This window comes from Phlebotomus papatasi, chromosome 2 (genome assembly GCF_024763615.1).
Source record: "Phlebotomus papatasi isolate M1 chromosome 2, Ppap_2.1, whole genome shotgun sequence".
Classification (NCBI taxonomy): domain Eukaryota; kingdom Metazoa; phylum Arthropoda; class Insecta; order Diptera; family Psychodidae; genus Phlebotomus; species Phlebotomus papatasi.
In genome coordinates, this window is record NC_077223.1 from 42,881,421 (window position 1) to 42,906,700 (window position 25,280).

A 25,280-nucleotide genomic window follows, 5' to 3' on the forward strand; every position below is an offset into this window, starting at 1 on the left:
GAATTTTTCAATTTGTGACTTATTTGTGACTTTTTGCCCCAGTCTCCCCTAGTCAATTTACAACTTACATTACATTAACCTGGGACGATTGGTTACCGGTAATATCTAGAAAAACTTTTTCCTACGGTCCTTACGGTCATATAAAGTTATGTTTCGAACTGAAAAAGAGTTTTTACTGATCCCCAATTTTTTACCCTTTCGTCTTCGTATCGTTACCCAAGAAGTTGTGGATTAACTTTTGGTATATGAATAAATAATACCAGTTACCTAATTGAACATCATTTTATGGTTTTTCAAACTCAAATATTTTAAAACCTTCAAAATAATGGGTTTCTCAATTAAAAAGTATTCATTTCTAAGTTTGAAAAAAGAAAATCAGCAAGTCAGGGATGTTTCTATCTGGCAATGAATCGAAAAACAACCCGCAATTAAAATTTTAATGATAAAATTTAATTAATTATACTTTCGAGAAATTGAGGAAATAATTTTTGAACTGATTTTTTGAACAAGTGGTTCATTTATTTAAAAAGCTTGACTGCTCGAAAAATATTTAACTAATGACGAATATGTTAAAAATGCATTTTATTTTATGAATTTATTAATTAGGCACTAATTTTGGCAATTGTTAATTTTTCCATTTATAGGACTTGAACTAAATAAATTAAATCATGGTGAAAGGCTTCAAGCTCATTGAATTACACCTAATATACTTTACTGTTCATGTTTTGTGTACATTTCTTTTACCCTCAACTTTATTGTATTACATATTCTTTGGCCAAATATGAAATTTTTCTGCTAACGTTGTCACTTTTCTCCACCCTCACGTGGACACAATTTCAAAAGCTTCCGTGTCAGCGAATTTTTCTTCATAAAACTATTTTATGAGCTTAGGTGCTTTAAAAAAAAAGATACTAAAGTTACAGCCCTATGGCATCCGGAATATACTCTTAAAAAGGGCACGTTTTTCGAGAGGAATGCAAAGTGCTCCTCAAGAATTCACTTGTCTTTTGTCACAAAGGAAAGGAGCAAACAGTATAATCTTGGATGGCTTTGACAAAGTTTTCCTTACCCAATAACGTCATCTTCTGCCTCCCCAGAACCCGAAGCTGTATTTGTAAGTCTTTCCTCATCTGCAATTGGGTTAGACCCATTCTTGCTGAGCATGGTCTCGGCAAACTTTCGCGTCTCTGCAATGTTTTCAATTACACTACCGCCTGTTTCCAAATCTGATATGTTCTGCTTCCTGGCTGCCCTCTGCTTTCGCGCTCGACATCTTAGGGCTTTGAAGATATTCCAATACAAGAATACCATGATTATGCAGGGAATGTAGAAACTGCTCAGTGATGAGTACACTATGAAGTCGCTGTTGTAGAAAACGCACAGGTCCGGGACACGTTCTGGTGTATTGTTGAGGCCCAGCACAATAGGAGACCCAATAGCAGCTGAGATAGCCCATACTAACAATATAGTCAGGCTCACGCGACCATTGTTGCGATGTTTTGCGTATTTTATCGGTTGCGTCACGGCGATATATCTGCAAAAAAAGAATGTTTCATTGACAAAATCCTCTTCATAAAAATAATAAAAGCTTATTCAGATTTTAGATAAATGCAATGGGCTTGATAGTTTAAAAAAAAACATAGGGGGAATCTGGGGCACTACTAAGCATGGGGTAGTTGTAAAGGCCGATTTTTATGACTACACTACTTGGACGACTTGGACTTATGTCCAGCAATTTCTTCAGTGGACAAGAATTCTTATACGGGCTTCAGACCTGAAGGGGAATTCTGTAACTATATGGCAATGTCATATGATAAATTTTCATGACAAATTCGCGAGAAGGACAACATCAGAGTTGAGTGAGCATGGAATTATCATTTTCTAGGAGCTACATGAAGCTCTTAGTAAATGATATGAATGTGTTTTTCAATTATTTTTTTCCAAAATTTACCACAAAAAAACATTTTTAAATTTGTCATATCATACTGTTACAGAATTCCCCTACTGGGCACAATTAAGCTGATCCTCAAGCATATTTAGACTGTAAAATTTGGCGCTAAAGATTTATCCCAAACAGTCATACACTGAGAACTTAGGATTATCGATTGTTCTTCGCATAATTTTCCTTTATCCAATTTTGTATTGCCAAACAGGCTAAATATTCTTGAGAATCAGCCTGTATTTATATGGGCGCTAAGGCTTAGCCATATGGCGTAACTTCTCTAATTTGTTATCATGCAAGATTTTTTGGAAAATTTTGACTTAGGATTTGATTATTCAAGGCAAATGACCTATTAGAATCTGAAAAAGCCATCAAATTGGTTGATATTTATGATTTTGAGATTTTTGGGAACTGGACTAAACTTCCAGTCTGACCATGGTGTCACATATAAGATTAATATTAATATTAAGAAAAGTCGGAGGGAGAGGTATATAGTATGCAAACTTTCAAATGGAAAATCACGTGTGTAAGAAAGAGTACACTATAGTGGAATAATACGATGAGTAAGATATTACTGTTCGTATTAATTGTTTTATGAATTGTATTATAGGCAATTCGAGCAATTTTCCATGCGTGCCAACTGTGATTCGGTCAGTTTTCGAGCGAAACACGAGAGAGAGGCAAGAGAAAACACGTGCTATCTTTTTTTTGGCATTCTCGCAGTTCAGAAAGTATTAATCTTAATATTAATCTTAAATGTGACATGATCATGAAGCCTGCTTTATGGTATCTAATTTCTATAAGAATTCATATAAGTCTCGCCGTCTGAAGTCTAATATCTGCTATAAAATATCGCAGTATTTAAAACTACCCCATGTTTACTACTGCCCCAGTTTTCCCTATAAAAAAAATTATGAACTTTTATTCAATTTGATCAAAGTGTTCGACTAAAAGATTGATAATTAAAAAATGATAGGTTACTAATGCTACTTGCGGCAGAAAGTAAAGTTCTTACATAGATAAATAGCTTTGCGGAGTGCTCGACCTCACAAGAAAGACGAATTTCTGTGTGTATTATGTTTCCGTATGGTTTTTGAGTACATACCGCATTACTATCGATTAAATTAATTCATAAATTTAAAAAAAATCCGAAATAAGAAATTACTAAAGAAAAGAAGATTTTAGAATATTTTAGCATGAGTAACAAACATAGGGCCAAATAAAAAGTAAATCCGAGAAAGATAAATCATTTACGGGTACTTTACCGACTCATGAACAATTAAGTCCGATGCAATCGGATTGAAAATTTCAAGATCTTTCAAAGAAATCCAAATTTCGATCGCTCAGAATAAGAAACGAATAACTCGCAGTAGGCAAATTTGACAGGACAGCGATTTGAAGCTGAGATTTTACATGCAGAGTATAGGATTTTGGAGATTTAAAATCTCTACAACTTTCAAAATAATTATTCTGTAAAAAATCGAGTTGTTTGACTTATATTCTGAGTGGTCGATTTAAGAAAATTGGTTGAAAAATAGGCCTTCCAAAGTGGGTAAACTTTGACCTTCGAAAATTCGATATCGAAGTATTTTTCGAACGTAGATATCTAAGGACGAAATATTCGCCATGACCACCTCCAAAACATATTCGGAAATGAAAATAAAATTCTAGGAAGCGGTTTTGAAATAAACCAAAAAACCAGGTCTTGGGGGGGGACTAGGGGAAAAAGTAAAAACGACTACCCTAGATAATGTTAACTTATAGGAGGGTCATCGAACGCAAGTCGATATCTTTTACCGTTTAGCCTCTAGCCATATTAAAAGTTGAAAAAAGTGGATTATATAATTGCTCTCTCTTTAAGTTCGAGTAGTAAAAAATACTAGATTAGTGTATTCTCAGCAATTTATTTGTTTTCATTTCACTCTAATATTGTTTTTTTCCGTACAGTGATTCCTCTTAGCATTTCAATAGAGACTCTGTACAATTTCAGTTTGAATAGTGAAAAAACTTTTCTATTCAACCTTTAGCAATTAATATAATATTATTCAAATGCCAGGGAGTTATAAAAACTTAAATTGAATATGAGCGTTGTTTCAAGCGAAGCTTGCAATAAGGAAATGGAAAAAATTTTAAAAAGAAATTGTGTCTTCATTGCGGTATTTGCGTCAAATGCAGATACAAAAGGAATCGACTTGTCAGAATATAAGTCGAATAAGTCGATTTTAGTAAAATTTGTTTTTTCGCTTTTCGGGTACTCCTTGACGCCCTTTACATTCCCTGTGCGTATTATACCGGAAAGTTAAATATTCCAAAGTTATAGGGCTTGCAAATCTAAGAAATCCCATACTCAGAATATAAAATGTCAGCTTGAAATCGTTCTCCTGTAAAGTTGGCCATTCGCCACTTGTTCGTTTTATATTCTGAGCCGTCGAAATGAAAATAGTTCATTTGTCAATAACTAAGCTATACGTTAATAGACCGAAAATAATTTAGTAGAGTGAAATAGAGTAAGTTGGAATTATATCCAATTTGGAATTTAAGATTATCTTTCTCTTTCAGATTTGAAATGAGAAAAAGAAGGGGAGGAAAAAAGGACCAGTAGGGTAACTGTGCCAAATTTCGGCATAGTTGCATGCAAGCGTCAAAGTCTCAAGTCTGAAATGTAATATTTTAAATACAAATTGATTTTTTTATTCTTTCTTTTGTAAGAGTGTAGCTTGGAACCTTGTAAAGAGTTTACCATCTTTACTCTAAAATCATTCTTAATACATTTTAAAATGAATAAAAATATAGACATAGCTTTGGTGCCTTATTTCGGCCACCTTCATTCTCATAGTTCCTTGCCCTTCCGAAATTCTTCCAATATCTTTTTTCACGTCATCTCGTTTATCGAAGCTACATTTTTGTTATTCTTTTGCATTGTAGGGTGGAATAACCGGCTATCGCCATGTTTAGGAAAAAATTAAATTCATTTAATAATAACTTTTGAATCCTTGTTACAAGATAAGTCAAAATTGACACAAAGTTACTTAGATGTATTGGCTCTAGATACGTGAAAACAATAATCCTAGAACATAACGCTGGACTACTTAAAAACTACTACTAACTTACCACTTCTCGCCATGCCTCATTTTTATACAAAAATAATATAAAATGAAATATTAATTGACTAAATACAAGTTTTATGTATTCCACAAGTGCAATTAAATATGCAATAGACAAATTATTTACCCAAAGGTATTTTTGGCCTGATGAAAATTTGACGACACTTAGTACATTTGGTAAGAGATGTTGGATTCGATGCACTTGCTTAAAATATTGCTCTAAAAAGTGATCAAAATCGTGAATCCAAAACGAATAATTATTATTTTTCGATTCTATGTGTAGAAGCAGAAACAATACAAAAAAATTGCGACTCATTTATTTCATAAATTGCGAAAAATAGCGATTTCAATGTAAGTGGCGAGAAGTGGGGCACTGGCGAGAACTGGTGATTCCACCCTATAGTCTCTAGAGTACGTAAAATCTAAAAGTTCATGGAAATTCGAGGAACAAAAAAGGTGGCCGAAATTGCAAACTAGCCGGAATTTGGCACACTTACCCTACTTCTTAGTGTTTTTTTTTCTTTTTTTCCCATTTATAACAGTAAAAAAATCTAAAAATTCCAAATTAGAAATCTTTCCAAATTACTCGCCGTTCCTTAGGGTAACACTTGTTGAGAGTTTCGTCAGAATATTGAAATTAATTTCATAATCTAATAAAATGCATAATATTACGATTTTCAATAATGTAATTTTTCCTATAGGGATAGGTGTTCAAATTTTGTAGTCCAAATGGTACACAATGGGGTGCCAAAGGTCCTGGCACATTAAAGCGCCAATAGGTGTTCCTTCTACCCTATTATAACATAAGATCAACTGATCAAAAATCTTACAGTTACTGTCAATCGATTTTTAATTTGCTCGCATTGATAAAAACTAATTTCACTATTCAAATATTTATTGATATCAATATCAAATAAATTTGATTTGCTTTTCTATACTTTCTGAATGGAGTAAGTACTTTTCGCTTCTATGAGATGAAATTTGTAGAAAGATGCTTTGAAAGTGTTTCTCCATTTATTTATTAGAGAGTACCCGAGAATTTTTGAAAAAATATGTTTTTCGTAATTATGAATATTGCAACAGTTATCGCTATTTGTTTTAAAGTAAATTTAATTCCTTCATTCCATCCATTTTATCGTTTTAACAAGTCACAATTAGGGGAAACTGGGGCATCACCAAACACGGGGTAGCACGAAATACTGCCATTTTTTAATCAGATACTCGACTTCAAAGGACAAGACTTATAGAAATTTATTGGCATTATAGGGATGCTTGTCCACTGAAGAAATGGTTGAGATACTCCAAATAGTTTAGAAATAAAAATTATTATTTGATGTTACACCGTGTTTGGTGGTGCCCCAGTTTCCCCTATATCTTTAATTGTTAATTGTATTAAATGGTCTAGAAGAATTTGAATAGAGTAAATGTTTGACCAATTTAATTACTAGATTCCTAATGTGGCGCTTCACAGATCCTAAATACTTCTCAAATATCAAGTTTTCATGAATGCCAGAAGCTTGAAATTCTTTCTAAAAACAAATAACATTTAGGAAATAGTTGTTTTGTGAGCATATTTGGTTCGTGTTAGGATTTTTGGAATGGATAAATTAAGAATGAATAAAACCGCATTATTTTTCCTCAAACTCTTTATATAGACTCTAATGTCATTGCCATGGTTAATTCTTCCATCAGAATGTGAATTTTTTAAAAGCCTAATAAATTTATTATTTCCATATCCTTTTTTAACCATTTTCTTTTATATAACCATGAATATTTTTTCAGAAAAGTTAATTGAAAAAAAGAATTGAACAAAAAAATATCTTTATTACTAAAATTCAAAACAATGGAAGTATCAATTTATTTTTGAAAGAAATTACATATATATTTAATACTTAAAGATAGAATTTTTTATATAAAACATTATTCTAATTTCATAATAATTTATACTGATAAAATTTAATAATATTTATGTAATTGTTTTAATTGTTTTCTGCAGGATATTAGTTCCTATCTGAAGATGAAAAACAGCTTTTTTACTATTATATTTTTGGAACTACTTTAGAATTGGATTTTGTTGGGTAAATAAATGATACTTTTCTTAAATAAAAAAATAGAGGGAGGTGGGGCAACATTGAAAATGCTATTTTGCTACTCGAACTTCCCAGAGAGACAGAAGTAGAGGAAAGGCTCATAATTTTGTCCAGTTTCTTATTTTGTACACTGTGAGGATAAAATTGGACACTAAAAATAAATTGATTAAAATTATGGATTTTTATTCCAATATTTGATGAATAATGAATTCTATTTAAATATTTGTTCTCTTTGGAAGATTTTAACACTAAATACGTTAAATTTTGAATATGATTTGAGTTAAAATTGCTTTTTGTTGAAAATTCAGTGTGAGCGATTGCTTACGAGAAATATGACAGAACTTCGTGTTTACTTCAGTCTTATTTAGCTGTGGTGACGGATTAACAATGTTTCTTCGCTTTTTTTAGTGATATTTTTGAATATTCATTGAATATTGTGTTGATTCACGTAAGTGGTGATTTGTAAATTAGACCTGTAGCCGAATTTTACAATATCAAATATGAGAATAAGGTTTTCAAATGTGAGAATCCTATCCTCAAACTCACACTACTCACATTAATTTGAGAACGTTTTGTTCGAAAAATCGCATGCAACTTGCACAATGAGGTGCTCAGAGCAAAAGTGGACCGTTCTAATAGGGAATGGCATACAATGGAGACCACTTTTGCTCCAAGCGTCTCCAATGTGAGTTGAGTTTCAACTCAATGTGAGTAAAATTGTGTGAGTTTGAGCAAAAAAGTTTGAGTTTGGTAATTGAGTAAACTCAACATTTTCATCTTTCACATTTACTAAAAACAAATATGTTCAAAAACATCTAAAATGATACTATTTATTATTTTTTATGAATATTGCAATATGATTGAGCATCTTATTGTGCGATTTGCATGCGATTTTTCGAACAACGTTCTCAATCAATGTGAGTAGTGTGAGTTTGAGAATAGGATTCTCACATTTGAAAATGTCATTCTCATATTTGATATTGTAAAATTCGGCTACTTGAAGTGAGATTTGCCTTGTGAATTAGATTTTTCGTGTGAAAAATGGGAAATTTTTTAAGACATTTAGCAGTGAGGTGATACTCCTTATTTTGGACAGGTGTTTTTCTCACGAAATTTCGTGAAGTTTTAGCTTTTGTGATGACTAGGTTGAACAAATGCCTGAAGAAACAAAGGAGTATCATCTCTATGAAAGAGATGTAGCGAGAAAAGCCTTGAAAGGCTCCCGGAAAGGCCAGGGAATGAGCGAATCCGAAGTCACCTACTTTAATGAATGATATGGAAAGTTTCCGGGCTTCTTGTGACATTCTACGTTTCCCTTACATGAACAGGAAGAGGACTTGGTAAAATTGGTTCATGAAATGAAGAACAATGGGCATCCTGTTGAGGCGGATTAGCTGTTCAAATTTACAGCCAAGCTGTCCAAATTAATAACCAAGTTGTCCAAAATAAGAGTCAAATTCACCTCTACATATCAATTCATTTTTAAACCTATTAAAACTAATTTTTGTGAAAATAAGACGATAAATTGCTTGACAAGTTTCTAAACAACCCTTCTGAAAAGAGAGTAACAAGAAAAGTCAATTAGTATTGAGAATATCGCACTTCAAACTTGGTACATCGATGCTTATAAGCAGACTGGACAAAATTATGAGCCTTTACCCTATAACAATTCTACGAATTTTGAGTTATATATGTATATTTCGACTACTTATCTTTCATCCAAGGGGTCGTATTGCCAAGACGGACATTTTGTCCATATACAAAAATACCGTTGAATAATTCCTAATAACGTTTTTCAAAGTCAAAGATTGAAAAAAGCTCTGGAGAGCGTATTTCTGAACTGAATAGTATCATGCTTGGGCTCGTTGGACAGGTCTTGGAATTTCTGACAAGCTTGAGCCAATTTAAATTAAGATAACTACTTTTAATTCAAGACTCACTTTTATTACACTAAAGGTAAGTATTTTGGGCAATGTTTTAAGTGATTTATGAATCGGTTCAAATCGATTGTGAACCGGTAAAAGGTAAAGAATGCGAAAGTAATAGAATCTAAATCACGAGTTCAAATACTTCGGAAAGCCTAGGATGTTTTACACCTCTTTTTCTTGTCTTTCTAAAGAAAGCTGGTCTTTAGATAGGCAGAATAATTGTGAATTTAAATTAAATTATATTTAAGTCCAGCTTCCTTTAGAAATAAATTGTGAAAAAATAATGTTTTCTGTAAGACTAATCGGTTCCGCGGCTAAAGACCCTGCCGTTATTTTGAATCCCCAAAGGACTGATTGGGTACGTAATGTGCCTTGTCCCTTAGGGTTAGCCCTCTGAGTGGGAGGTGAAGGGTGTGCATCTTTAAGAAAGCCTATTAGTGAACATGCCTTCCGATGAGCATAAGACTTTAGGCAGAGAGCCAATGTGCCTTCCGATGGTGCGCTCTCACAAACAGGCAGTCGATCCTGAGCTACGAGTTCATCAACACACCCTTAACAAGAGTAATCTTGTCGGGCCACCACCACCAGTTGTGCTTCTCTGCCCGCTTTCCAAGATCTCGGTTATTTTAATCTCACATATTCAGAAGTGGAATCAGAATTATACGCCCTCAGTAGCGCGAATAAAATTGATAAATACGATTAAGTAACATTAATTTGAAAAAAAGTGTTGAGTTGTGATTTTGAGTATTAGTCATGAAGGTGTTGTGATATAGCCGAACACTTGAAAAAAATGATTAAGAAAACAATGTAGATGTGATCGTTTGGACTTTGGAGGATCATGGTTCAAGAGAAGCTCCAAAAGAAACGTTCTGAGGGGGATGCAGAAAGGAGGAATGCCGCTAACACGATCGTGCCGAAAATGTCCATCGAAGTAGAGTAAATTGCAACAAGATAAGTGAAACCCTCTATATATTGGCAGATATGTACAGAATTCATTCCAAGGAATTTCCCAATCATTAATAGGAGAATAGAATTATTTAATAGTCTCTCCTTGATAAAAAAAAACAGTCGCTAAATGAACAATTTCAGAAACAAAGATCGATTAGCTTTAGAGTGTTATGTTTTGGATGATCTTTACAAGTATTTCATTTGGGAAATAAAATAAGACATTGAATTAAAATAATTTCAGTTAAAAGGGTTCAAATGCAGAAAATAGAAAGCATGAATGATCTTAAAGAAATTTAAACTTCGGGAAGATACTAAACTGGTGTAGAACATGAATTATTTGCCCTGGGAATCCTTTTCGGTGATCTTTACAAGAGTTTTACGAGAATAATAAAAGATTCTTCAACAAGTAGCTAAATTGAGAATAAATCCAAGTGCTTTCAATTTAAGCGAATATAATCCAGAACTATAAACTTCGCGAAAATGGAATAGAATTGTAATAAAAAAAAAAAAAAAGAAGTTAAAAAAAATCGACATGCCCAGGAATGTGTCAAATATTTGATTGTGGAAACTTCAGGATAGGATCGCGAAAACACTATTTATTAGCATCACTCCATGATCATTATAAATTTATGTACAGAAAGTTGAAAGAGTAGGAAAATTCCCAAAGAAAAAAATGTGTTTTCGTGAGGTGGTAAAATATACCCAATATGTTCAAAAAAATGCCAAAAATGTATGCAAATGATCTAATGAGCAAAGACCCTCATTTTTGCAGTTTATGATAGGGCCGAAAGTAGAGTGAAATGAAAAATGCACATTTTCTTTACCAGTGCAATAAAAAAGGGAACATTCCTAATGCATGGGCAAATAAACCGACCAAAATTTTGGTATTCCAAAAGAATATCATTTTATAGCTTAAAAAAAAAGATTAGGAAACGAAAAAATTAAGAGCCATGTGTGGTTAAAACTGGAAAAATGTGCGAAAATAATGTGTGATTGAATGAATGTAAGTGGCGCCACTGCTTGAAGGTGAATGGAAAGTTGCTTGAAAAATGAGAATGCATAGAGATATTTTTCAGTTGTCCTCGCTAAAAGAATTTTGGGAAGAGGAAGCATAAAGAAGAAATGAATGAAGTAATTCTTGAATGATAAATTTTGTCTATGAAAAAGAAGATCTACAATATTCCACGGCGTAAGCTGAAAATAAAAAAAATGCAGGATATTTATATTCACGGAGAATTGTATTAGTAACATGATAAAAATTAAGAGGTCGGAGTTCATTAGGGGTTGAAAAAATGGGGATTTCCAACAAATGGCAAAAAAAAAATTTATAGCTTTGAAGAGTTGCAACATATTTACACAGGAAAGAGGTTTAACAATTCTTAACAATTGTTTTGAGACCTCAGATGGTTTGGATTTAAAAGATAGAAGAAAGGTCTATAAAAGAAAATTTCCATTAGGAGCGGCAAAGCATAAGGTAATAAATGAACTCAAAAAAAGAAGGACGCGTTCAGAAAATAGTTGAAAGGAAATTGGTAATAAAAGAATTTCAGTAAATCTGTAGATTTTGAGAGTAGATTTTTGAAGAACTTAAGAGTAGCTTCAACAAATTGATTCAGGAAACTTTAAACAAATTCAATAACGAACGATTTAATAAGTAACGATTTACTGATTTCAACTTGAAAATCTTGTAAGCAAATTTTGCTAAAATAAAAACATAATTACCGCGCGAAAAAAAGATAGGATAATTCTGCATAATAAATTTTGCATGTTCCACGGTGTGTAGAAGTCTGAACATTAACAAGAAGACAGGATTAATATACATGAAAATTATTTGGTCAATGGTGCGGAATACTTGCAAAGCAGATCTTCTCATATGAGCATTCCCAACATAAACTCTGAAGTACATGTATATAGAAAGATGGTTAAATAAAACAAGTATGTCGTGTTTTGGGAGATAAAGATGAAAATTATTAAATGATCTGTGATTTCAAAGAAATAAAGAAAGATCACCGACAAGTCAGAATTGTTCAAACTATTCGAGTACGAAGAAAATGATCAATATGGAAATTAAAGTTGAATTAGATCACTGAATTGATAGAAGTTCAGAATTGCAGTTATCCATGAAATAATTACGAGTACAATGATTAGATTAAAAAAAAAAGGATAATGGGGATAATGTCAGAAATGATGATCAAGGAAATTCGGAGATCAGTGATAAATTCTAAAGTTCAAGCTCTATATATAAAACGTAAATCTAACCAAAACAAATGAAATAATTGAATTGAAAACTCTATAAAAATCACAGTGATATAGGGAATTAAATCAAAAAGTCCAGTACCGAAATGAAATAAGACGGTTTTTAGGAAACGGCAATGGCCTTATATTTCAGAGAAAAATATAAAATTGGTAAATTTGAATGATTGTCAACCATATGGAAATAACAGAAAAGGGAGGTAAAGAAATTAATAATGAATTTCATTCGAAAAGATGGTTGCCACATTGAGGAAACGTTATGAAAAAAATTACCTAAAAGGAGAAAACAGTTTATTACGGTCTGGCTTATATTTCTGAAAAGAACTAAGGAAAGGGGCTTCACATGCTGAAGAGAAACGCGAAGCGGTATCGTCAGGGAATGGAATATTACAAACAACGAAATTTGAAGGAGTTAAGTTGAGATTCATATTCAGACCATATTATGATGTTGAAGAATAACGTAAGTCAAATATTGGAAGTAAATCCGAATAATTAATATTATATTTAAAATTGGAAGCATATATTTCATAAATTTTATTTCATATCGCTTAGTCCAACATTCAAAGCATAGTACTTGACGTATTGTTAACTTAATATTCAGAAAATGTTGCAAATCAATGGCTGGAAGTAGATAAATCGGGCGCGAAAGCATTTTGAATACCATGAAACATGAAATTGAAATATCCATACAAAAAATTAATTTCGAATTTAAATGAAAAGAAAACGGACAATATTGAAGAAGATCAAAACCTTCATGCTGTCTAACCGAATGAATTATTATAGATTAAAAAAAAAGTCTAGTAGAATTGAAAAAAAAGAACAAATTTAACTATTCCTAATCAAATTGAATCACAAGCTTCATGTCTTCACTTCATAAAATGTTCCACGAAAATATCTTGGTCAAAATTTAATACAAAATCACCGGCTTAATATTAAAAACCATATAAATTCAAGAAAGCGAATTTTGGAGATGCAACTTAAAGCAAAGGGATATATATAAAATAAAGAAATTGCATAAGGCCTATGGGAACCAATTGTGCTATAAATGACCATCATTTTGAATTAAAAAAAAAGAGATTAAGGAATCCTTCCAGGTCAATAGTTAATTTGATTTTCATATGACAATACTGCAATTTCGGTAGATAATCCTTAGTTATTAAAGCAAGGGCTGAACAAACCGATAATTCATATGATTATACAAAAAAGGGTATCCTGAATTGTTACTGAAGATACAGTTATGAATTAAATACTCCGTAATATATTTGCATCTGTCAAATGGTAAATTCAGTAAAAAAAAAAAAAAGAATGTGGTTTTCAGATGCATAGTCTGCTAATGTCACAAAATGACTTGTGAGAAAAAAAATATTGTTATAAAATTATACGTTAACAGCCAAGGAAATGTAGCTCAGTTGTATAATGATTTAAATTATAATTGTTGATAACACTTGAATATCACGTTAGCCATAACAACATCAATTTTGAGATTGGATAGCAACAGAATTATAAAATAAGATAGCTGAAAAGAGAAAAGATAAAAGATCTGTTGATTTAGATTCGTTATTCAAGAAATTGCTTGCAATATATAATAATTTCACTTAATTAAACAAATTCATGTAAGTAGATACCAATAACGAATGATCAGACTAAATTTAAAAAAAAAACAGTTTTTTAGAAAACTAAGAACTTTAGTAGAGAATATCGAAGTCTTTTCACCAAAGTGGCTGTTGAACCGGCTGGAATGAAAATTGCAATTAAAATCACACAAAAAAAAATCTAATTTGAATCTAGGAATATCTGTATAAAAGTGCTCGAGTTACTTATTTCCCAACAATGCCTAATGGAAAAATAAGGAAATCCGTGATTCCAAAAAAATAGTAGATGATCTAGAAGTTAATCGAAAATGTCTATGAAATCACGGAAAGTGAAGAGAAAACACACGACAATAGGAATTAAAGGTAGTTACATGCCCAAGTAAAATTAAAAAAAAAGAACTGATTCTATTTAAAATTAATGGAATAAATTACGTAAGAGATAACCTATATAATAAATTGAAATTGAAATGATGATATAAATGAAATTAGTAAGAGGCAAGAAATATTTTCTAAGACTAGTGATCAAATTCAGACGTAGGCGAAACGGATATCGATGATCTATGAACAGATTTCATATGGTCTATTATGCGGTTGATGAATGAATGCAAGTAATATAGTAAGGGATGAAGTCTGCACAAGTTTATTTTGGAAGAAAAAATATATAAATGAATGTTTGGATTGGTGATCTATATATCGAAGGATATTTGCAAATGATTTGTATGAATAATGTTCTAAATACTGTTGAATAAAATTCGTGAATCTTTTACTTAGTACTCAATGTATATAATGTAATTAAAGAAAATACTATTGTTGTCTGGCCGTATTCTGATAAAAAAATGATAAATTGATAATGATGTTCTATATAAATCCATTTATATGAATGCAAGTCTAGTGATTGAGTCCGAATATGAGTCCTATAAGAAACTTGTTCAGTGATTGAGTTACCGAAGCGGTGAGATCTAGTACAAGATTTTGTTGAGAGACTGAAGCAACTACGACTTGACAAAATTGACTGTTAGAAAGAATTATATGCGGCAGAAACGATTTGCGTCTCAGATTCACTGCTAAAATGAAATTAAGCGACTTGAGTCGCCTTGAATTGAACAACGTTTGAATCGAACTGAGTTGAAATAATTTGACTATAGATTGAATTGATCTAATTGCAGTTGAATTACAATGAATTGAATTGAATACAATTTTGATTGCATCGAACCGGTCAACTTTAACATATGCCTTCCGATGGTATCGAACCGGTCAACTTTAAAATATGCCTTCCGATGGCATCGCCCTGGACAACTATAACATATGCCTTCCGATGGCATCGCCCTGGACAACTATAACATATGCCTTCCGATGGCATCGCCTGGACAACTTTAAAATATGCCTTCCGATGGCATCGCCCTGAACAACTATAACATATGCCTTCCGATGGCATCACACTGGACAACTATAACATATGCCTTTCGATGGTATCGCCCTGGACAACTATAGCATATGCCTTTCGATGGTATTGCACTGGACAGCTTTAATATATGCCTTTCGATGGCATCACACTAGACAACTTTAGTAATGTCCTTAATGGTACTGAAAAAATATGGACAACTTGCAATGCTCTATCTTGAATTGTCGAATTGAAACAAAATGCATTGATTGAAATGAATTGAACGACTATATGAATGGGAACGACTAAAATGAAATGCAATATTTGACATGATATAACCAGTATGAAATGAAATGTAATAATATGAGATAATATGATCGAAAAGCAAATTGAATGAAAATGGAACGATAGCGTCGCTTATTACGATAAGGAACCGATAGGCATTCCATTTCCTTCTATTGTTTCTCCAAGATCATGGCCTCTGTTCGAAATTTTATATTAACTCCTCAAAGAAAAATCAATGAGGTCATTGATCCAGTCAGGATGGCCGAATGTAAGACTAATCGGTTCCGCGGCTAAAGACCCTGCCGTTATTTTGAATCCCCAAAGGACTGATTGGGTACGTAATGTGCCTTGTCCCTTAGGGTTAGCCCTCTGAGTGGGAGGTGAAGGGTGTGCATCTTTAAGAAAGCCTATTAGTGAACATGCCTTCCGATGAGCATAAGACTTTAGGCAGAGAGCCAATGTGCCTTCCGATGGTGCGCTCTCACAAACAGGCAGTCGATCCTGAGCTACGAGTTCATCAACACACCCTTAACAAGAGTAATCTTGTCGGGCCACCACCACCAGTTGTGCTTCTCTGCCCGCTTTCCAAGATCTCGGTTATTTTAATCTCACATTTCAATGTTAACACAGCTCATACTGTAGGCCTACCTCCCCCTACTCTTAAAATATGGATAAAAATATGCAAACGTATATGTATGAAGATAAACATGAAATATGACAAAATATACTTTTCCATATGTATGTATATTTAACAGCTATAGAAACAAAAATATAATTCATGCAGATAGTGGGTTAAATAGAGTCCCGAATACATAATTAAAACACGTAAAAACTTATTTTAAGTTCACTTATAATGTAGAGAGGGCCATTCGCAATACAGTTCATTTACAATAATTTTGTCAAAAGATAATTCTGATTGATTTTTTATTAATTATTGTGATATTTATATTGTATTGTCCAATCGATGGCTAATATTTTTTCGTTCCTGTTTTCGATTCATTCATTTTTCATTCATTTTCAACAGCTGAACATGTCCATACCATCGAAGTTGTGATCTCTCGACCCGAAGAAGCAGCTTCTCGACTCTTAGTTCCTCACGAACAGCCACATTCCTCACTCGATCTTGACGAGTGATTCCCTTAACCGCCCGAACGTTACCTCATCTCGGCAGCTTGCACTCGCGATCTTATACTTTCGGTCATTACCCAAATCTCATGACCATAGGTGAGAAAAGGAATGAACACAGCTTTGAAAACCGATAATTTAGCCGATCGATTACTTCCCCTATCAATATGATAAACAAGTAGATTCAGGCTCATCCGCAATAAAGTTTAGCCTATAAAATTTGGCGATAAGGGATCAGTATAGGGGAAATTATGCAAAGAACCTGTTATCCTTGCTACTAAACTTTCAGTACATGATAATTTGAACTGATCCTTTACAGTTAAATTTTATTTGTGAAATCCTTTAGAAGATCAGCCTGAGTCTATTTCGGGCTTTTGAGGCTTTCAAACCTATTTAAACTAACACCCGGATGCTGACAAGAGTATATATTATACAGAATTATGGAGGTACTAAAATAACTAAAATCTCACAATATCAATAAAATTTAATATGTTTTACCATCTGAGATGACAAGAGCGTAGCCTGATTAGTCTTAAGAAGAGGTAAATTTAAAATAATGTCAGTTGGTATTTGAAGAGAATATTTTTGAGGATTATCCTCCAAAGAGACGTTTTCCAAACGCAAAGAACAAGAGTTTCCTCTAAAGAGGTCGCAAGAAATCCAATTTCAATCCAATCTTTATTAAATTCAGCTTATTGGAAAAATAATTATTAATTTTGTACTAAGGATATTCATGGGAAAAGTTAATTTAGGCACTGTTCTTTAAGGAAATTATGTTCCTTTTGTTCTATTTCAGTACCGATTTTGCTGATTTAGATACATTTAGACTAAGGTATAAAAACTTTCTCGTGAATGCCAGTGTAGTCATTCTCAAAAAATAACTCAAAATAACGTTTTTAAAGCAAAAAACTTTAACATTTAAGTGCTTCGGATTAGGATTAGAAATAATATCTTTAATTACTGCTTGAACTTAGAGAGAGCAGTTATATAATCGAAATCGACTTTTCTTTAACTTTTCACTGTCCTAGAGCTTAAACGGTAAGAGATAGCAAGTTCCGGTCATCATTGAGTTCGAGCATTCCGCAAAGCTGGGACGCTTTGTTATCTCTCTTTTTTTTCTTTTGAAACTCTTTAGAAATTTTCTATAATCCTCTGTTTAAAATTTACCATAAATTCATTTCCAAAACGATAATTGTGATCTCAAATTATTTTTAAGGACTAAAACATTTTCAGAAAAATTTCCACACTTAGACAATTTCGAAACGGACTTTTCTTGATGGGGAAATTGGCTCAAAATACGAATGAAAAAATGGGACAAAGTTTTTATGTGTTTAGAAATCTAATTATACTCAATCTTGATAACTTGGAGGATTTTCTTAAGTAGAAAGCTTGGTAAAGACAACCAAGGAAACTTTTCTTTGAAGAAAATGCCAGGCACTTTATCAAGAATTGGATGGAAAATAGCTTTTTCAAGTTTGGAAAGCTTTTTCTGCAAAGTTTCTTTCAAAAATTCACAAAAAATTCCATGCTAGACCGATTATAATAATTTTGAGAAGATATGGAAAGCTTGAGATTTTGTCTAAAAACTCTTTTAAGACAAAGTTATATGCTGTCTTTAAGAAAAATCAAAGAAAACCAAAAACTTTCCAAAAATTAATTTAAAGTTAGCTGAGTTTTTTAATATTGAATTTTGAGTATTATTTTTAAAATCACTATAAATTCATTTATTTAATTAAATTGAATAATTTTGGGGTTTTTGGAAAGTTCATGAGAAGAATTAACATACGATCTTTCAAACGCCATTAAAGACGGTTTTCTTGGCTGAATATGTCCTTAATGTGAGTTAAATCTTGGTGTTCCCGAGTTATTTTTAAATTTAGATTTTTTTTTAAATCTATTTAATGTCATAGGGGTCGTAGGGGAGAGGACAATGGCCCCCCTTGTCTCCCCCACGCTACGCCTTTGTCATTTGATAAAAAAAGAAACAATAAAAAAAGCTGATCCTGATTCTTCAAGTTATTCCTAAATATTCTCGGTTCAAAAAGCATCTTACCTGTCAATAGATATTGCGACGAGATTGAAGATTGATGACGTTGAGCAAATTACGTCCATTGCTATATAAAAATCACACACAAAATTGGGCAAAGACCACGTTCCGTTTACCTGTTGATGAGAATTGCACAGAAAATTAGTATAAACATTCAGCGGAAAAGTTTTTATATCAACAACGTGTAATATGTATTAAATATAATAATGACTATCCATCTGCACTGCAGGTTAAACTTTTGCTCGTAAATGTGTTCCATTGAAATTTGATGCTGCAGAATAGATTAATGGACTTGCATTCTGTTATTTTACTGATTAATTATTAGGCAATTAACACAAAATATATAAACTTCCTCTGTAATTTCTCAACATACTACAGTTAGTAATTTTCACATGGTGGTTATTTTGGTGAAAAACATTGTATGATATATTCGTTATATACCCAGCAGGACATGGTGAACTTTTAATCAACTCGAAATGGGGGTGTTGAAAATTAATAATGAATGCGGTAAAATTATTTTCTTTTGAGTGAATTTTAAATTACTGCTGAACTCTAGATGAACATTTTAGTCACATTGAAAATTAATAAATTCGAAAATTATGAGATTATTGCAACTGAGTTATGTTCAGTGTAAAAGTCTTGAAATTTATGCTTTTGAATGCAAGATGTGCCAAAAGCAGTGTTAATGCAATTGTTTATATTCAATTGCTATAGATAGAGAGAAATTGTAGATGAAATTATGTAAATGGAATTTTACCAAAATGTATACACCAAATGGCATCACAACGACAGCTACAAGCAAGTCCGCTATTGCTAGAGATACGATAAAGTAGTTGGTCACAGTTTGCAGAGTCCTCTCACGGCACACCGACAGAATAACGAGGACATTGCCAAAAAGCGTAAAAAATGGGAAGAGAATGAGAAGGAGGGCCCAGTAGTTGTACTCAACTGTAAAGAAAAAAAGCATAGGATTAAAAATCAGTAGAATTTCATATAGGGAAAACCGGGGTACCATTAGCCAGGGGTAGAATTAGACAGTGGATTTTTCCCGTTTCCCTTAAAACGTACATTGAGCGAATTATTTTTTAATGAAAGCAAAAACACATCCCCATATTCCCAGAAATATTTATAAGTCTGATCCTCTTATCCTATAATTTACAAGCATTTTTATAAAATCTTTATAAACTTGTAATTTTGATGTTACAGTTTTTGGCCCAGCATTTGTTTTTCTAAGTTGTTAGTCAAAATCTCAGAGTTTTACTTTGCTTCTGGTTTAATAAAGTTAATTAAGAGATATTTTTCATTTGGACAATAATTATCTCATTTTTTATATAATTTTATAAACACTGAAACAGCCCTAAAAGCAGATGTAGCCACTTTTCCGTGGCGCGCTAAAACTATCAATGATTTTTCATTAATACATGGATAATTGTTAGATAAAAAAGAAGATTAGATGTAATTAAAGATCTTTTACAGAGAAAATAAATCAACATTTAAATGTCGATTTTCAGATTTACGGTAGATACGGGTGATATTTCCCTCCGGGGTGAATTTTTCATCGTCTAGATGGTCTTCCTTGATCTTATGTGTCCTATTTGATCAATAAAGACTATTCCTAAATGCTAGAAAGAAAGAAAAGCTTTTGAACAGCAGGGTAGGAAAGTCACCCATATCTACGGTAACGTTTAACCCTTTATGGTGTCTACACACTAGAAACAATTTTCGTCAAAAATTGCCTTTTTTAAAAAAATCTGACGTTTCTGCCTACAAGGATAGGGGAAATTTTCTTTAAAAAGGCATTTTTTAAAGAAATTTCTCCTTGAGTGTCCCGAATTCTTAAAAGTGTCATAGCTACTTCCACGATTGCACTCGGGCCTTCAAAGTACGTGAAAAATCAAAAATATCAAATATACTGCTATTAATTGCTGATACGAGCGCTATATACTTGCAAAATCCTTATATCTATTGTAAACTCACCTGGCGTGGTACTTGGACATGTGGTATTGAGCAATGTACAGTTGAGTGGAAAGTCAAAATCGGTTCCGGTAAAGTTACTGGAATTGGTTAGATCATCTTCGGTTCCATTATAATTATAGAAGTACTCGCCAAATTCCTCAAGGAGCAACATAAAGTTAGTTCCAGTATCAAAACTTTGTTCATACTTGTGATACTTTCCACCTCCTGTTGTCTCGTAAAATAACACCCATGTTCGATTTGTTTCTCGTGGTGTTCCACTGCCCGTAGTGGCATCTGTCATCTCTGATGTGAGAGCTGTGGAGAGTGTGGCCACATCCACGGCATTCGTTGATGCATTTCTAACTGCCGCAGTTGCATTGAAGGCTGACTTCGTCATTTTATTATGCCTTATCTATTTCCCTATCACTCTCAAAGAGCTCACTGATTGAATTTCCTGTCTCTCCTCAGCTCAGTCTTATTTCCTAATTCCCTGCTGTATTTTTTTGAGCGAAGGTTCTCTTCTATCTATCCTCGATATTTTTTATATTAAAGAGATATAATTCTTATCTAGTTTTGCATTGTTGCTCTTGCTTTAAGAAATACTGATGAAGCTGTTAGGATTGTTCTTTTAATACTTTTTCAAATGATTTCACTTTGATGAAAATTAAACAATGTGGTTGTTTTGGTATAATGCTAAATAGCTGCAGGGAATGATTAATCTGAAAAGAAAAGTGAATTACATTTAAACATGTTTTTCCTCATTCTCTTTAATTACATATTACAGAAAGGAGGGGCAATTTAATTTTACTGCTCGAACTCAAAAAAGAATATTTGAATACAGAACAATTATTATGACTTTAAGAACTTGTGTAGTGACATATTGTTACTCTATTCTGTTCTATTTGGGATAGTAATTTAAAATTTAAACACCAAGGAAAATTTTATTATACAGAGTTCAGACATAAGCCTTAACTTCTCTAATTTCTTATCAAATAAGGTTTCTGGTAAAATTTTGATCTAGGATTGGGTTGTTTCTTAATTAAGATTTTGAGACCTTTGGGAATTAGGCTAAGCCTCTAGTCTGAAGACCTATCGTTAAAGAAGTTTCAATATTTTAACCAAACTACCTACAAGTGCTCCCTACCGAAAAATTGTTCTTTTGACCCTAATACTTTTGCGATATTTTTTTTAATAATATCTTTGAGAGCTATGAGTTGCTAGAATCTCAAAGTTACGTGAACAGTATAACCCTCCATCATCATTTGAAGTTTTTAAATAAATTTATTAAAAGGAAAATTTTCCCAAATTTTGGTCTTTCACAAATTTGCAGTGGTCATTTATAAAAATAATAGTATTATAAATACGAAAAATATTCTAATAAAAATGATATTAAGAGCATTTCGTCGAGCAGCTGGTTTAAGTTCTGAAAGCACTTGAGGTGAAGTTTCATATAAGGTTACAGTAAATTGGGCAGCATTGGTTAAAAAGGCCCATAAAATAATAGGTTTAATAGACTCATTATTATCAAATTAAAAATTAAGTAGGAGAAAGTGCACATGCTTTACACGGTCCCAAGCTTTACAATGACTAAATTTTTCGTATGTTTTTCAATAAATGTGACTCATCTCACTTGTATTTTGAAAAATAGGAGAAAGTGCCTTGTGTTTAAAATATATCGCAGAGCCGCATTTATTAAGAAACATATGAAAAATTTAGTCATTGTAAAGCTTGGGACCGTGTAAAGCATGGGCACTTTGCCCTAGATATGAACCATTCGAACTTTTGCTATTAAATTGAATTATCATAAAATTAAGCTAAATTCCTAGAATTTCAAGTGAACTAACATAAAATCAGTAACGATATATGAGCCTAAATATCTTACAGAATTTTCCAAAAATTCGTCTAAATTCTGGGTATTCCAATAGGTGAGATTATTATTCCTGCAAAGTCCATCACGTGTCCATAAAAAAATACTAATATTTTTATTGTTTAAATTAACATTAACTTTATCGCATATACCTTCTGTAGAAAAATAATAGTAAGACATGATTTAGTGCACCAAAGCAAATTTAAAAGGATAAAAATTTTATTATCACAGTAAATCTAACTTATTTGATGGTACCTCTCAGTAGGGGAGACTGGGGCAAACGTCACAAATCGAAAATTGAAAATTCAATATCTTCCAAGATAAAACGACCAATTGGGGCAAAAAGCAAAAAAAAAAAACGAAGCAATTTCTGATGTCTCACGGTGAAAATAAATGTCATTGCCATGTCTCGCCGCTTGTTGTTTGCATTGGACAAACGATTTGCAGTCTCTTGTGTTTTTTTTTTCTAAAATAGTTTGAAAAGCGCTTTTCTCGTTCAGATAGAGAAAACGGTGTTTTATAAATGTATAGAGAAATAAATTTCCTTTGAAAATATGTCCTCTAGGTATTTGTTTTTAATTTATGGAAGTCCGTAATAAAGCGAATCAAAATGTGATATACGGATATACTACCCCAGGGGCACGATGTTTCCTATGTTTCCCATATGTTTCTAGCGTGCCGAAAAAACTTTGGAGTCTATTAGGTGTTTTCTGTCGTTGTGTAATGAATTAGTAAAAAAAAAATACAAATACAAAATAAAAGTCCTTAATACTGAATAGGCAACCGAAAACTCCAAATTGGCAACCTACGTAGTGTCGGAGATGTCTCGTGAAATGTGTTCGAAAACAGGAAAAAAATTACACTAAAACTGGTCGCATTTTTCAGAGCTAATGTCACCCCCCCCCTCCCTGTACTACCCCATGCCTGGTACTATTTGCCCCAGCATTTTTGAGAATGGTCACAAAATTAACTTTCAGAAAACGGATTGATAAATGGATATACATATTTCCTTACAAAATAGAGGAAAATTACTTTCACAAAGTTGTAGAGCAGTAAATTTCCTTTAAAACTGCGCTAATTAGAAAATTCTGGGGCGCTCGGATAGCTTGTAAAAGAATAAAATATCCCTTTTGCGATTTTTTGCCCCAGCCTCCCCTACCCATTATTCTTTAAGGGCTTTAGAATCTGACTAATATGACTAATATCCAATATACGGAAATTGAATTAAGCGAAATTACCTCAAATTTGGAAAAAAACATTGGCGCAAAAGTAGATTCTTCTTAATTTTTTCAGTTTTATTCAGGGTGAAAGGAACACTTAACAATTGCAATTTGAAATTTGAATTGGAAACCTCTCTTTTTAGAAAAATTAGATTAGTGAAAACATATCAGACTAATTTGCATTTTATTAGATGGGGTTGTGGCATAATATAAGGCTTGGTCTATAGCCTCTTCGGTCTTTTCGTAAAAATCTTCGATTTCTGTCACAAAATAATTTTTAAAAGAACCGCAAAATTAAGAACTATATGCTAAGGTAAAGTGTCCTTAAGTCGGCCGGTTCCTCAATTCGACCGCTAGAGTTATTTATAAAATTTATTTATATTTGCTACAATATTTAGTGGATGATCTAACATTAGGGGAATGTAGGCAGCCTTCGCACATTTTTTCGTGCTTCATATTCAGGACTTTTTTCTCTATAAACTGTAAAATGGGCAGTGAATTGCACTACACCAGAAAGTTCTCTGACCTTTTAGGTTTCTATGCATGCCTATTTCACTATCACAGAATTGTTGGTTTTTCCTGGACAGGAAAATGAAAAAAATAAGACGATTTGTGCGATTCTTGCCCCCGGGAGCAGCATTCACACGATGGGGGTTTGGGTTCGTCATTGCTTTTTTTCTCGAAATAAATTTTATCTATAATTAAAAATTATTTTCCGATTGTTATACTGTATCCCGTGAACCCGCGGAAACTATCACTGCACTAAAAGAAGATCTTTGAAACACATTTTTCACATTTTCTGGAGCACTGTTTTTTCTTCCAAATGAATATTGAAAAATCGACTATGAACATGTTCACACGGTTCACACTGTCAATAACCGTCATCTCATGGAGATGGGAAGGAGACTATACGCCTGTCGAAGAGGATATGACCACGAATGTCTCACTGTGGCTTATGAGGCTTTTGTGAGGTTATGATTTTCAAGCTGGAAATATCTGATGGATGTGCGAACGCTCACACATTCAGTGTTTGAAACCACACACAGTGTAGTACTTGCAAATTTTCCGCCACCGTGAAAATGATTTCCCTCCGATGCAAAAAATTATTATGTAAATACTCTCAAGTATACTCTTCATGCACTGTGTAAGTGAGTTTTTTTAAGAAATGAGTTAAATTATGAGAAATCAAATGAAATGTACGCCATCAAAATTACCCATTTTGGGTAAATTTCCTATTTGTGATCCTTAGCACCTAGGAAAAAAGGGCTTGGCTGCCTATTTTTACAATGAAGTTAAGGTTCATAAATATTTAACTTGTGGCTAAGAAATGTGGAACCAACTCTTTGGAAATAAAGAGAAAATTCGCATCGTTCGAAAGCTCACACGTACGAAGCCTGCCTACATTCCCCTAATTAGTTCAATTATTTCATAAATGATACAAATCAGTAACAAATTTATGGAAACTGGCCATAAAACATTGAAACATTGACCACCAGTCGAGTTGAGGAACCGGTCGACTTTAGGGCACTTTGCCTTATGATA

At 32.8% G+C, this 25,280-nt stretch overlaps 2 protein-coding genes across 4 annotated transcripts in view; both read right to left on the reverse strand.

Moving 5' to 3' along the window:
• Positions 1-25,280, reverse strand: part of LOC129801176 (40S ribosomal protein S12) — a 422,333-nt gene that overhangs the window by 263,507 nt on the left and 133,546 nt on the right. The gene's annotated exons all lie outside the window — the stretch shown is intronic.
• LOC129801162 (dopamine D2-like receptor) overlaps positions 1-25,280 on the reverse strand; it is a 91,934-nt gene that overhangs the window by 16,322 nt on the left and 50,332 nt on the right. For all 3 annotated transcript variants that reach the window (XM_055845942.1, XM_055845940.1, XM_055845941.1), the window contains 4 exons: positions 20,673-21,370; positions 19,453-19,643; positions 18,702-18,811; positions 1,070-1,534 (listed from right to left, as the gene is read on the reverse strand). In XM_055845942.1, the coding sequence (XP_055701917.1) occupies positions 1,070-1,534; positions 18,702-18,811; positions 19,453-19,643; positions 20,673-21,048 (1,142 nt within the window). In that variant the 5' untranslated portion in view covers positions 21,049-21,370. The remainder of the gene's footprint in view (positions 1-1,069; positions 1,535-18,701; positions 18,812-19,452; positions 19,644-20,672; positions 21,371-25,280) is intronic.